A 15,000-nucleotide genomic window follows, 5' to 3' on the forward strand; every position below is an offset into this window, starting at 1 on the left:
GGGGCTACACACCGAGGGGACAAACAAGGACAGACAAACGGATTAAGTCGATTATATCGACCCCAGTGCGTAACTGGTACTTATTTAATCGACCCCGAAAGGATTAAAGGTAAAGTCGACCTCGGCGGAATTTGAACTCAGAACGTAGCGGCAGACGAAATACCCCTAAGCATTTTGCCCGGCGTGCTAACGTTTCTGCCAGCTCGCCGCCTTGGAATATTCTCATATTCTCTTATGAATTGTATCAAATGTTGTGTATACCACGGGGTAAGTTCTCGATGAGTTAGTTGTAAACGAATATCTGGTTTCAGTTATCAGTTTATATCTCAAAAAGTTATATCTTTTAGTGACGTAGCTAGAATGTGTACCACCTGAACAGCCTTGTGTTTACATCACATCCCCGCGCCCCACAAATCTATAAATGCTTATACAGGAGACTCATAAATGCGTGCCCGTGGCTGGAACACCCTCTCTCCCCTCTGACATCACTTAACTTCTTTATTTTTATTTTTACTTGTTTCAGTCAGTAGACTGCTGGGTACCACCTTGAAGAATCTTCTGTCGAATGAATCGTTCCCATTTGCCGAACTACTACAATACGAGAACGCAAACAAACTGACATCAGTGATGGTGGTGGTGGTGATAAGACAGATATATATATATGTGTGTGTGTGTGTGTGTGTGTGTATATATATATATATATATATATATATATATATATATATAGTGTAAGAAATAAAATATATGCATACATACATACATATATGTACGTACCTACATCTACATGTATATATACATGCATATATAAATATATATACGTGAGTACAGGACACCACAAATAGACGTAGAACTCAACGAGAAACGAAAGCGTAAAAACAAACGTGGAAACGGACCTAAACGAAAAAAAAAACAGAGTACAAGACAAACTACACATGGAAAATCCCCTATCATCAGCTGTCCATAGTTCAACTCCAGCGTGTTTCGAAGGTGAGGGCAGAACACGACTCGTGGAACTAATCCTTCCTGCGAAGGAATTAAATAAAATTACTTCGCAGAGGGGTAAAAACAAGGAAAGTTAAACATGTGACAAAACCAGGACGTAAAAACGATACAAATAAAATTACAAAATAAAATACAAAATAAAAATACAAAAACTAAAAATACAGAATAAAATTACAAGTACGAAAAATACAGTACAAGAAATAAAACAAACAAAAAACAGACAATGAGGGCCTTAATGCTGGCCTAGACGAGGAAAGATTCTAAGAGCGCTAGAAGAACAGTGTTCACTGTTAGACTGCCAGCGGCGAAAGGAAGCAACTCGCCCGGCTGTGAAAGAGATGAGAAGGAGTGAGAGAGAGAGAGAGAGGAAGACAAGCGGCTGTGAGAGAGAGATGAGGAGGAGTGAGAGAGAGAGGGAGGTAGGGAAGGAAGGGAAGGTCAAGCAAAGAGTTGTAGAGTTTCGCGTCACAATTATAAATAACAAAACTTACTTGGAAGAGATGAAACGAAACGACACGAATCAAATCGACGCGAGGGCGCTCAGTCATACAATAGTGTAAGAAATAAAATATATGCATACATACATACATGTAAGTACGTACCTACATCTACATGTATATATACATGCATATATAAATATATATACGTGAGTACAGGACACCACAAATAGACGTAGAACTCAAGGAGAAATGAAAACGTAAAAACAAACGTGGAAACGGACCTAAACGAAAAAAAACAGAGTACAAGACAAACTACACAAGGAAAAATCCCCTATCATCAGCTGTCCCTAGTTCAACTCCAGCGTGTTTCGAAGGTGAGGACAGAACACGACTCGTGGAACGAGTCCTTCCTGCGAAGGAATTAAATAAAATTACTTCGCAGAGGGGTAAAAACAAGGAAAGTTAAACATGTGACAAAACCAGGACGTAAAAACGATACAAATAAAATTACAAAATAAAATACAAAATAAAAATACAAAAAATAAAAATACAGAATAAAATTACAAATACGAAAAATACAGTACAAGAAATATATATACACAAATGCATGAAGCTTCTTACAGATTTCAGAATTCTCTCACAATGCTTTGGCCGGTCCGAGGCTATAGTAGAAGATACTTGCCTAAGGTGCCACGCAATGATACTGAACCTGAAATCATATAGTTGGGAAGCAAGATTCTTATAACACAACCTGCGCCTATTTAGAATTTTTTTGCTTTTTATGATTAAACATGCTTTATTACAAATCACTACAATTGTTTGGGCACATCATTGTGGTAACTATTATGGTAATTGCTGGAAGTTACATATATCATACACATTATTGTATTAATATGCCTTTCATCCTTTCGAGGTCGATAAATTAAGTAACAGTGTAACACTGGGATCGATGTAACCTACAATCCCCCTCCCCACAATCTAGGCCTTGTGCCTGCAATAGAAAGGATTATTGTGTTAATATGGTCCAACAGTAGCTATATACTAGCACGTCTTCAGGTGAATAAGGCCCAAAGAGAGCTGGAATTGGAGTCTTACACTGGTTTCAAGATTAACCTGGGCTTAACTGATTGATTTTGCTTATTTATCGATTGAGAAATATGGAATGCTATGACATCTCGGCAAGATATGACCTTTCGTAAAATAACGAAAAGTGCAACTAAATACCTATTAGTGTACTAAGTAAAGTGGATGGGAGGTAGGTGAGGGATGTCTGCCCCGAGAGGCGCTTTTATGGGGAAGACACTTTTAAGTCAACTCTATGAGCCAGTATAGGCTTATACATGAAACTAAAGGACTAATGTCACTATGCCACTGAGTGTACTAAGTTCAAATACAGCTGGTGTTGTCTTTGTATTTTATGACTCTAGGAAGGCGGTGAATTGGCAGAGTTGCCTAAGGGTCGGATACAATGCCTTGCAGTATTTGTTATGGTTTTTGCATTTTGAGTTCAAATCCCGTGGTGGTCAATGTTGAATTGATTCTTTCGGAGTCGATATATATAATCGATCAGTCAAGTACTGGAATAATTTTTTCCTCGCACTCTCGGAATCGTTTACAAAAAGTACGATCAAAATGTGCCCCCACTAATGATCTTTTAGGTCGATAATAAAAATTCTGTAAACCTAGTTCAGGCGGCATTTAATTAAGATAGCCATCTATGAATCATATTTAATGTATATACACTGTTGTAGCCAATTACTGCAGCATTTGTCCAGAGATACCACCTCTTATGGACTTGTGTTAATAGCACCATAAATATTAGAGAGAGATGAAAATGCGTCCCAGCAGCGGCCAGTGACTCACTGCAAATATGGATCGCTGAAAAGCCTCAAAGAAGGCCAAAATGCATGTGGCTCTTTCGCTTGTCACTACGGGAACGAATTTTCGTTTCCCCCTAATATTTATCGGGTTTTTAATACAGCAGATCCATAAAATACGTTACGTCATTTCTAACATTGTATAACGGGCTAGAAAACAGAGTGTATACATTAAGTATGATCCGTAGAAGTCTATTTTGATTAAATATTGCCTTAATTGCGTCTATTGGATTTCTAATCTGCTATATGTTATAACAGTGAGTGTTTTATTCACTTTTTCTTATATAAACAAATAAACGAGTTCTCGTCGGAGCATAAGAATGGTTTCGAGTACATGCCATTGAAACGGTCCAAAAAGACCAAAATGCACGTGATGATCTCGTGACCATTGCTGGAACGAATATTTATTGCATTTTTAACCCAGCAAGTTCATTAACAATGTAATTCTAGGACAAGCATTACAGTAAGAGGCTTATCGACAATGTGTATACATTGAATATGATATACAGATGGCTATACATAAGTTTTTCATGCTTTTATGACAATTTTTATGAAGCAGAGGAGATCGTCATTGTCAGCATATCTTTATATTATAAGTCTGCTAAGTCATAGATAACATTCACTTAAGAAACAACGGCAACAATAACATCATCAATATTCCTTATAGAATATATTGAAAGATACAAGCCAGTTCCTGGTGGTTTTATTCCGGTTTCAGCACTGGAGCAGACGTTTACTATCTTAGGCAGTGCTTCCTTCAGAGCTCAATATTTTCATGTAAAATAAGGATGTTGAAGTGGAAAAAGACTATGCAGCACCGAGCTAAATACGTGAAGACGAACAAAATGCCGTTAAGCATCTTACCCAGCGTGCTAATGATTCTGCCAGTTCACCGCCTTAAATAGTAGCAGTAGTAGTAGTAGTAGTAGTAGTAGCGGCAGTAGCAGCAGCAGCAGCAGCAGCAGCAGCAGCAGTAGTAGTAGTAGTAGTAGTAGTAGTAGTAGTAGTAGTAGTAGTAGTAGTAGTAGTAATAATAATAATAATAATAATAACAGGAGGTCCGCGCTGAATAACAACATTGATGTGCTACATCGGGATCTCCGTTCAAAAACAAATCTAATCTGATTTGAAGGAAATGGTCTTTTAACGAAAATAATCACAAAAATGAAATTTTACTGCCATACAAAGCACAGTTTCTCCTATTCACGACGTCTCAGTGAAACATGTGCGAAACACACACGAAATCAAAACCGGAAAGTTCACAAATTATAAAATATAAATGGAACAAAACAGTAAGAACATAAATTGAGTAATTACACATACACTCAAATATCAACACAATCATATATACATTTTTATATCCGTAGGACTACACATACATCCCAATGTTTACACAACTACGTGAAATTTACAGGACACACATAATAGCATATGAAAACACGTGCCACAATCGAGGCAAAACAAAAACAAAAAAACAAAAAAAACTAGTTTCTATTTTTTGAACTAAAACAGAGTGAACAATTCATAAGTTTAAAAACACCACAAAAAACTATGCCCGGAGATAAATCTATCAGCAAAAAAAAAAATACAGACGAATACAGATTTGTTAGCCTCAAGAAGCTACGTTACGAGCAATGTTTACATGCAGAGAACTCGGAGGCGGTGTTGTCTCAAAAAATTAACTCTATACAGACAGATCCGTCCCCTAATGTCAACGTCCAAGCTCGTCATGCCTCAAGGATAACAATGCAAAATACAAACCGAAGTGGTCGTCACCTGAGACACCAAGGACCACGTACTCAAATGATGAACCAGATTCTGTACGAAAAATCAGCTACAGGTTCAAATCTTCCCGAAACACAGGAGCTGGAAGTACCCCACAATCGGAATATTCCGTCATCAAATAACCAAAAAGAAAAAAATGAAAATGGTCTCGGAAACATAATAAAGAAGTTCTTACGGCCTTCTATCATGCCATATATTTCCCCACAAATAATAAGTCTAATACTGTACAAACCTGCTTAAACTGGAGACAGAAATACCTTGAAGTAAGGCCCCACATAGACAGTAACAAACTTGCCAACGTCAGAAGAAACATTATGAAAAAGAAATTACTAACTGAATTAGAGATTGACCAAATTAAACAATCAGTCATGGATAAAGGGAACGAAGTTGCAGCTAAAGAAGATATTACAGAGGAAATAATTATAGACCAGCCTAGGGCTGATGAAAATGCAATATTGATTGAAAGAGTTAATGTACTCGTAATTGATAAGCAAAGTGAACCAACCATAAACACTAAGGCAGATGAAAATCAAATAGATGAAGAAAGTCCCACAGAAATTGACTCAACAGAACTACATAATCTAAAAAATCAAATCATGACTGAATGGCTGAAGATTAAAAAAACAGTATGAATGAACACGACTCTCCCAAAAATTCGCAATTCTAACCAAAATCTGAAAATAATTGGTAAAATCCGCCTTGCTCTTCAGGATATAATTTCAGCTAATGATGTTGATATTACAGATCTCAACCACCTGTACTATGCATCCGCGAAAATCTCAAAGATTCTATATGTTGAAAAGATTAGAAAACGATAGTATTCCCACAAAAAGCCTACTTGGCAAGACTGTATTCAACACCAAATTCAGCTACTTAGGTCTGACATAGAAAGTTTAAAAAACCTTCAGTTTGACAAGACTATCAAACTAACAAAGACCCGAAAATTAAAAAAGAATATATGAAAACCATATTTGTGATCGGTACCACCATAGAAACCATCAAGCAAAAGGTGTGTGCTAAAGCTGCCCGCATAGCAAGGTATGAAAAGCGCGTTAGATTCTTCAAGGACATGTTCTGAAATAACCCAAAAGTTTTTACAGGAAGATAGAAAAAACACCAGTTACAGTAAAGTCTGTCCCATCAAAAGAAGAAGTGCAGAAATTTTAGAACAAAATTTGGGAAGAAGAGAACACATACAATGAAAAGGCCCCTTGGATTGATGGAATATCTACAGACTTAGACTCTTTAGAAGAGCAAAAGTGGGAGGGTATCAAGGTAGAAGATGTAAGATCTCTCAGGAAGTCAAGCAAATGGAAGTCTCCAGGAAAGGATAAAATTCCTAACTTCTGGTTGAATGCCTTCCCAGAGAGCCAAGAACCGCTAACAAAAATTTACAACAATGTTTTGCACCAACCTAGTATGATTCCCTCTTGGCTAGTTAATGGTGTAACATTCCTACTTTCAAAAGATGAAGAAACAAATGAACCAAAAATTATAGACCCATAACCTGCTTAACAACAATGTATAAAATGCTAACGTTTGTCTTGACTGAATATACCTATAGTTTAATTTTTAATAAAAAGTGGCATATTCCCTAATGAGCAAAAAGGATGTAAACGTGGGTCTTATGGTTGTAAAGATCAGCTACTCATCAATAAGATGATCTTGGAAGGTTATCACAAACGATACAAAAACTTGTCGATAGCCTGGATAGACTATAAAAATGCTTTTGATTGTCTAGCACATAGCCCTCTCGAACTTGTTCAGTGATATACAATACGATTATAAAATGTTTGACAAAAATATAAATCATCTCATTTACATGGATGATTTAAAGCTCTTTGCAAAAAATGACAAACAACTACAGGGCTTACTAGTGATTGTTAAACAATTCAGTGATGCAATTTGGCCTCGAAAAATGCCCAAAAGCTAGCTTTGCCAAAGGAAAAATGACAGAAACATCCAATGTCAATCTTGACCAGCAGAATGTCATAAAGGAATTAGAACCAGCGGAGAGCTACAAATACCTAGGGGCATTTGAAGGGGACGGAGTCAAACATTCACTGATGAGGGAAAGAATCAGAAGAGAATGTTATCGCAGGGTAAGGGCAATGCTCAAGGCAGAGCTGAATGCAAGAAACAGGATCGAAGCGAGCAATACTTTAGCCATACAAGTCGTGACTTACAGTCCAATATCATTAACTGGTCATGAAATGTGTAATCTTGACAGAATAATACGAACACTTTTGACAAAGCATAGAATGCACCACTCTAAGGCAGATATAGAACGACTTTATCTGCCAAGAAAAGTGGGAGGCCGTGGACTTTTACAACTGGAATTAACAATGAAGATTGCCACAATTGGCCTAGACACCTACCTGAAAAACTCTGATGACTGGATGTTAAAACTTGTCTCAAAGCATGAAAGCAAAAAAACATCATACTCAGTAGCAAAACAGGCAAAGGAATATCTAAGTGAATTCCAAATACGACAAACTCCAGAATTAGACGTACTAGAAAAAAGCACTGAAAAAGCTAACCGTATGAACACTCGTGCTGAAACTGCTCCCTTAAATATTCTTACTGATAAATGGCAAGAAAAACCTCTCAATGGCAAATACTCAAAGAGAGTTAATAGTGCTGATGTTGACGAAGCCCTTACCCATCAATGGTTTCTGGCTTAAAATCAGAAACAGAAGGGTTTATCGTAGCAGCCTAAGATCAATGCCTACCTACAAGAAACTACCAGGCCAACATATTAAAGAACGGCAGCTGCCCAGCATGTCGTGTATGTCATCAACAAAAGTAAACCATTGATCATGTTGTCTCCATGTGCAGTCTTCTTGTGCCTACAGAGTATCTCAACTGGCATGACAGAGTAGCACAATATATTCACTGGGTAATTTGCAAAAACCTGGATCTTCCCCATAGTAAAAACTGGTAGGAACACAAACCACCGCCAGTGTTTGAAAATGATCACATCTCAATCCTCTGGAACTTCACCAGTCAAACTGACAGAAAGATAGATGTGAATAGGCCAGACATTATATTGAAAGACTTCAGACAAAAATCATGCCTCCTCATTGATATGACTGTCCCAGTTGATATAAATGCATCTGTCAAGACTTACCAAAAACTGAGCAAGTGTAAAGATCTTGAAATAGAAATTGGCAAAATGTAGAACCTCAAGACTAAAACAATACCTGTTGTCGTAGGTGCCCTGGGAATGATAGCAAAAGGGGCTGATTGTTACCTAGCTCAGATACCAGGAAACCCCAAAATGGTAGAAATTCAAAAGATAGTGCTCGTGGGACCTACCTACAGCCTCCGTAAAATACTGTCTATGTAATCTCAAATTTTAAAACAAACTCATAATTTTCTTATGTTCTCTAGAACTATGTGCAAAACCAAATATATGACACCCTAGGCATAACACCAACACGAACTTCTAACTTGTTGTCTCTTGAGGTCTCTGGGTGAGACTCGGAGCAAACTTGTACAAATACAAAGCAAAAGTCAAACATATAATAATAATAAATAATAATAATAATAATAATAATAATAATAATAATAATAATAATAATAATAACAACAACAATAATAATAATAATAATAATAATAATAATAATAATAATAATAATAATAATAATAATAATAATAATAACAAGGTTGAAGTTTACCGAGCACGGTTCGAATTCGCTTGTAATCCAACGGAATATCCAAAATATGTGTTTTTAGTGCCACTAAAGATAATCGGTGATTTGGTGTCTAAATTGAATGTGATAGCAGGATGCGGTAGATGTAACAGCAGGAATATGAAATGGCTAACAACTAATCTGAAAGCCATGCCACTTTCCATGTTAAACCCTACAACAATAAAAAGAAGAACAATAATTAATAAAAAATGAGTTTCATAAAATAAAGAATTTATATTTATGTGAGCGGGCGAGAAGAAGACATTAATTATTTATTTATTTGATTATTTAATTCATATTTTTGTTCACAAGATAAATAGCAAAGGCAAAATGGATAAAATACATGTTTTGCTATATTTAATTTTGGTTCGTTGCATTTTGGAGGCTAACTTTACCTTTCAGCTTTTTGTGGTCTGAAAAATAGTACAAGTCATGTACTGAGGTTAATTAAATCGTCAAATGATTTTCCCAAAAATTATGGTCTTGTGCCAATTTTAATTAATTCAACTAACGTATGTTAACATATTTTAACATATTTTTACTGACCTAAATTTTCATTATGCCTAAATACTGCTTGGAACTAATATTTCGTTATTTTCCACGATCAAACGAATTACCAGTGCAATTTGCTCTGGTAATTGTTGTTGACTGTATTTTACGTAAAGCTATTACTTTATAATATTTGTTCAGAGATGTCTCTCTTAGGTACTCCTCTTCCATAAAAGCCATCTAGCTTGAAACATCGATGTCTGAGAATCCTGATAGATGGCGATTCTGAACATAAAGGGTGTTTTCATACCCCTTTACCGTAAAAGAGAAGTATTTTCTCTACAGTAACTGCAGTGAATTTGCCTTTTAGCAGTTCAAATATGTCATAAACCTGTCTTAACTAACCCAAATTTTGCGCATATATATATATACATGTGTATGTGTGTGTGTGTATGTGTGTGTGTGTGTGTGTTTGTGTGTGTGTGTGTGTGTGTGTGTGTGTGTGTGTGTGTGTGTGTGTGTATTGTGTACGACAGGATTCTTTCAATTTCTATCTACCAAATCCACTCACAAGGCTTTGGTCAGCCCGGGGCTATAGTGAAGACACATGCTCAAGATGCTGTGGTTGGAAAGTAAAGAACTATGCCGGTGACAATATGCAAAGCAAATGTTAATTACGATCACAGGAAAGTCATTTCAGCTACGTTAGAACTTTCAGTAACTTTTACAGTCAATTTTTATTTATTTATAATAGTACGCAGGCGCAGGAGTGGCTGTGTGATAAAAAGCTTGCTTCCGGTATATCGTTTTGTTTAGTTCGACTGCTATCTTTGTGAATAACACACATGTTTTATTGGTTGTCTTGGCGATTTAATGGAGGGGCGTCGTGTGATAAGTTGGGAAGATTTGAATTCTTCTTCTTCAGACTTTGTGTAATCTGAGGAAGAAATGGAGCATGTATAGATATGCAAGTATATGCATGGGAAGACATATATAAAACAAAACATACAAAACTGTACATATACATACATGCATGCATACATACATACATATATACATACATACATACATACATACATACATACATACATGCATACATACATACATACATACATACATACATACATACATACATACATACATACATACATACATACATGCATACATACTATGTTATTGATGTTGAAATTCCAATGAATGTGCTTTGGATCTAGGTTAGAGACTGGCTCTCTCTATAGACAAATAATCTTGAAATAAAACTGAATGACGACATGCATGCATGCATACCAACAAATTTGCACAAAAGCCTAGAAATACCTGGTTTCACGGAGAAAGAGCAAAAGAATCTATGGATTCTCCAAATCCAATCTATTAGCTGTAAACTGAAGATTTGTAAGACATTCCAAAATATCCCCATCTGATATTCTTATGTGAATAAATGTACATACTTGGGTGTGTGTATCAACATCTCAACCAATACCCCACCTCAACTACATATTTACTAACTTCGGGAACTTCTTTAACTCAGGAAGTCTTGTGACCGGCTTGAACTCTCTCAAAAAGAACTTTAATAAAACTCAAAGAAAAATCGTACATACATACATACATACATACATACACACACACATACATACATACATACATACACACATACATACATACATACATACATACATACACACATACATACATACATACATACACACACACATACATACATACATACATACATACATACATACATACATACATACATACATACACACACACATACATACATTCATACATACATACATGCTGACATGCAGGCATACATATATACATACATACATACAAATTCACTCACTCGCATATTCACAAATCCCCGGAACGTCTTGATTCAAACGAAATGCTGTTACTTTGTTGGTGAGGTTTAAAAAATCGCAAAGGAAAACATACATACATAGGTATGTTTCAAGCTTCCACTCGAATCACATTCATTTGATGAATGCTCAATTTAACATGAAACTTACAGGTAATGATGTCACCGAAATACCCTTCTTTAAAGACAAAATATTGGCATACCTCGACTTACGTCATTTCGAGTTTTGTCTTTTTCTACTTGCATCTTTTTTTAAGAAATAAGTTGGGGAGAAAAAGCATAAATCCCAACTGCAGTCGATTGATCCGATTTTACATCGGTCTTAGTGATATATTGGGTTGTCCGGAAAGTTCGTGCCGATTTATAGTAGCTTACCTTTCGACTTATTTTAAAACATGGTTGAGTTCATAAAATAGGATTTGACTACACCTCCATTTAGAGCACAGTTTAAGCTATCATTTCATGGAAGAAGGTTTATGTTCCTATAACCTGTGTTAATTCTGTAACCCTTTAAAATGGAAGATAAGAAAGTTCATTTTCGACACTTGATGCTTTGGGAACCAGACAAAAATTGCTGCAGCTCGGTTGGGATGTGTTACCCCACCCTCCATATTCACCAGTTATTGCTCCTTCGGATTTCCACTATTTCAGGTCTCTGCAGAATAGTCTTAATGGTAAAATATTTCAATTCCTTGGATGACGTTAAAAGATACCTTGATAAATTCTTTGCCATGAAACCACCTCAATTCTGGGAAGAGGATATTTTCAAAGAAAGATGGAGACGCATTGTGCAACAAAATAGTTCATATTTGGTTGATTAAAAATGTAATGGCAAGTATTTATTGACCGTTTTCTTTCCTTTAAAAATCGGCACAACCCAATATTTAAAAGCATAAGATTACAATGAAAATAATAAACACCAATACTGAGGTGGAAAATCAAATTAAATACATTTAAAAATATGTACTAACAGGTGCGGCTACGTGATAAGGAGTTTGTTTCTCAATCATATGGTTCCGGGTACAATCCTACTGCGTGGCACCTTAGACACGGTTTTTTTTTACTACATCCTCGAGCCGACCAAAGCCTTGTGAATAGATTTGGTAGGCAGAAACTGAACGAATCCCGTTGTGTGTGTGCGTGTGTGTGTATGCATGTATTTATATGTTTGCGTGTGTTTGTGTGTATTTGTCCCCCAACACCGCTTGACAGAGTTGTGTTTACGTGCCCGTAACTTAGCGGTTCGGAAAAAGACTGATTGAATAAGTACCGGGCTTTACGAAAGATAAGTATTGGGGGTTGGTTCGTTTGGCTAAAATTCATCAAGCTGGTGCCCCGGAATGGCCACAGAATAACTAGTCACAGAATAACAGAATAACCATTTAATAAACAGACACATGTTAATAAAGTTTAAAACGTTTTCGTGTTACGTCGTTCTAGTTAAGTCGCAGATCTTGGAACCAATTACCGACGTAAGTTGTGGGATACCTCTATTGTCATTTTGATAGAAATTCAGCTACTATTTCTAGCAGGTCGAGCGAGCATTCTGGTATATAGAAAGAATCATGACTTGCCTCGGTTCATATACCAACACCCTGGATAGAATTAGGCGGGTACGTCTATGTGACCATCCAATCTGCTGGAAAAGCAATCAAGTCTCTTTAAAATTTCACTTTACTCTTTAAAAACAACCACAAAAGTACATAAAGGAGAGCAAATGCTGTAAAAGTTGGATAGCTGAGACTAGAATATTTTTTTATTATGGTTTCTTTTGGTCAGAGCTAAATAACCTAGGGTATGGAGTGTGTGTGTGTGTGTGTGTGTGTGTGTGTGTGTGTGTGAGTGTGTGTTTGTTTGTGTGTGTGTGTGTGAGGGTGTGGATGTGTGTGTGTGTGTGTGTGCGTACGTGTGCGGTAGGGGAGGGAGTAAACAGCAACAACATGGTTGGAAGAAAATGAAGAAAAAAGAAGCGAAATTGTTTTGTTATACTTACTTAGTTGATTGGTAAATCATGAGCAAGAGGAGGGAAAGAGAGAAAAGGGGAGGAAGAGAAGGGAGAGAGAGAGGAGGAGAAGAAGAAGAAGAAGAAGAAGAAGAAGAAGAAGAAGAAGAAGAAGAGAAGAAGAAGAAGAAGAAGAAGAAGAAGAAGAAGAAGAAGAAGAAGAAGAAGAAGAAGAAGAAGAAGAAGAAGAAGAAGAAGAAGAAGAAGAAGAAGAAGAAGAAGAAGAAGAAGAAGAAGAAGAAGAAGAAATCAGCTGGCGGTCCGGCGGTGAACACAGAGGTAATATGTGAAAGAGGTGAAAATCAGTAGTTTTGAAAAGCACAGATCGAGTCAGCGCTGTTTGTGTTTGTTTTAGTTTGCCCCTTCTTTTATGTAAACAATGAACGAATGAATGGGTGAATCATACATTTCAAGCTGAAGTAATGAATGAAAGGGTAGTGACGCGATGGAAGTCAACAAGTTGCTGTAAAAGTCGTCGTTGTTGTTGTTGTTGGTGGTGGTGCTGATGTTGTTGTTGTTGTTTGTTGTTGATGTTGTGTAACTTCCAAGTCAACGCTATGATAAAAAGTATACATAAGCCATCAATATCCGGGACAACATAAGCTAATATATCCTTCCACATTTCATTCACTAAGTGTAATTTGACGTACGTTTGGCTGTTATTTTTAGCAGGTCGAACATCTACATACATCGGTTATTGTTGTTTGTTCCTTCACGAACCAAGCCTGGCTCATAAGCGCCGGTTTCCCGGTTTCATTGTCGTATAGGTTCCCCACTTGGACGGGATGCCGGTCCGTCGCAGGTGAGCTGCTAGATGCAGTAGAAAAGAAAGGAGGTTGTGGCGAAAGAGTCAGCATAAGTTCGCCATTACCTTCTGTCGGGGCCGCGTGGTGCTTAGGTGTTTCGCTAATAAACACACATACATCGGCCGGTCTGAGATTCGAACCCGCGATCTCTCGACTGCAATTCCGCGGCTCTAATCACAAGACTATGTGCCTCCACACATACATCGGTGGCTCACAATTTTTTTTTCCTAATTCACATACTGGAGATCATACATACATACATACATACATACATACATACATACATACATACATACATACATACATACATACATACATACATACATACATGCATACATGCATACATACATGCATACATGCAGAGGCGCAATCGTGACTGTGGTAAGAGGCTTGCTTCCCAACCACATGGTTCCGGGTTCAGTCCCACTCCGGCCGATCAAAGCCTTATGAGTGGATTTGGTAGACGGAAACTGAAAGAAGCCCGTCGTATATGTGTATAGATATTTGTGTATGCGTCTGCGTTTGTACCCCACCATCGAGTGACAACTGGTACTGGTTTGTTTATATGCCTATTATCTAGCGGGTCGGCAAAATAGCCCGATAGAATAAGTACTAGGCTTACAAAACACAAGTTCTGAGGTCGATTTCTTTGACTAAAACTGATTAATGCGGTGTTCCAGCATGACAGTAGTTGACTGAAACCTGTAAAAGAATATATATATATATATATAATTTTTATATATATATATAAGTTTTCTTCAACTGACGTGATGTATTGGGTATGTATTATGAGTGCTCAGTTAGGTTTACCACTAAAACACTAGTTTGAACTGCAACTGAAAAGTTGAGACTGCCTATCAGAGGCAGCGAGGAATGGTTTTTCTTTGAGTAGGCAGATATAGATTAAAGTAAAATTGAAAAAGCAAAACGTTTGGCATCACTTGAAAAGGATATTTAATTTAGATAGAAAATATTAACATACAAACATATGTTTTGCCTTTTCATTTTTACTTTAATCTGCTTGTATATAGATATATGTATTT

The 15,000-nt window shown here is 36.8% G+C and overlaps 1 protein-coding gene across 1 annotated transcript in view; it reads right to left on the minus strand.

The window, feature by feature from the left end:
• Positions 1–12,788, minus strand: part of LOC115216240 (integrin alpha-4-like) — a 60,663-nt gene extending 47,875 nt beyond the window's left edge. The window contains exons 1-2 of the mRNA XM_029785472.2: positions 12,724–12,788; positions 8,785–8,971 (exon numbers count right to left, since the gene is read on the minus strand). Of these exons, the coding sequence (XP_029641332.1) occupies positions 8,785–8,971; positions 12,724–12,733 (197 nt within the window). The 5' untranslated portion in view covers positions 12,734–12,788. The remainder of the gene's footprint in view (positions 1–8,784; positions 8,972–12,723) is intronic.
• Positions 12,789–15,000: the final 2,212 nt, after the last annotated feature.

The sequence above is a fragment of the Octopus sinensis genome, linkage group LG1 (assembly GCF_006345805.1).
Source record: "Octopus sinensis linkage group LG1, ASM634580v1, whole genome shotgun sequence".
In the NCBI taxonomy this organism is placed as follows: domain Eukaryota; kingdom Metazoa; phylum Mollusca; class Cephalopoda; order Octopoda; family Octopodidae; genus Octopus; species Octopus sinensis.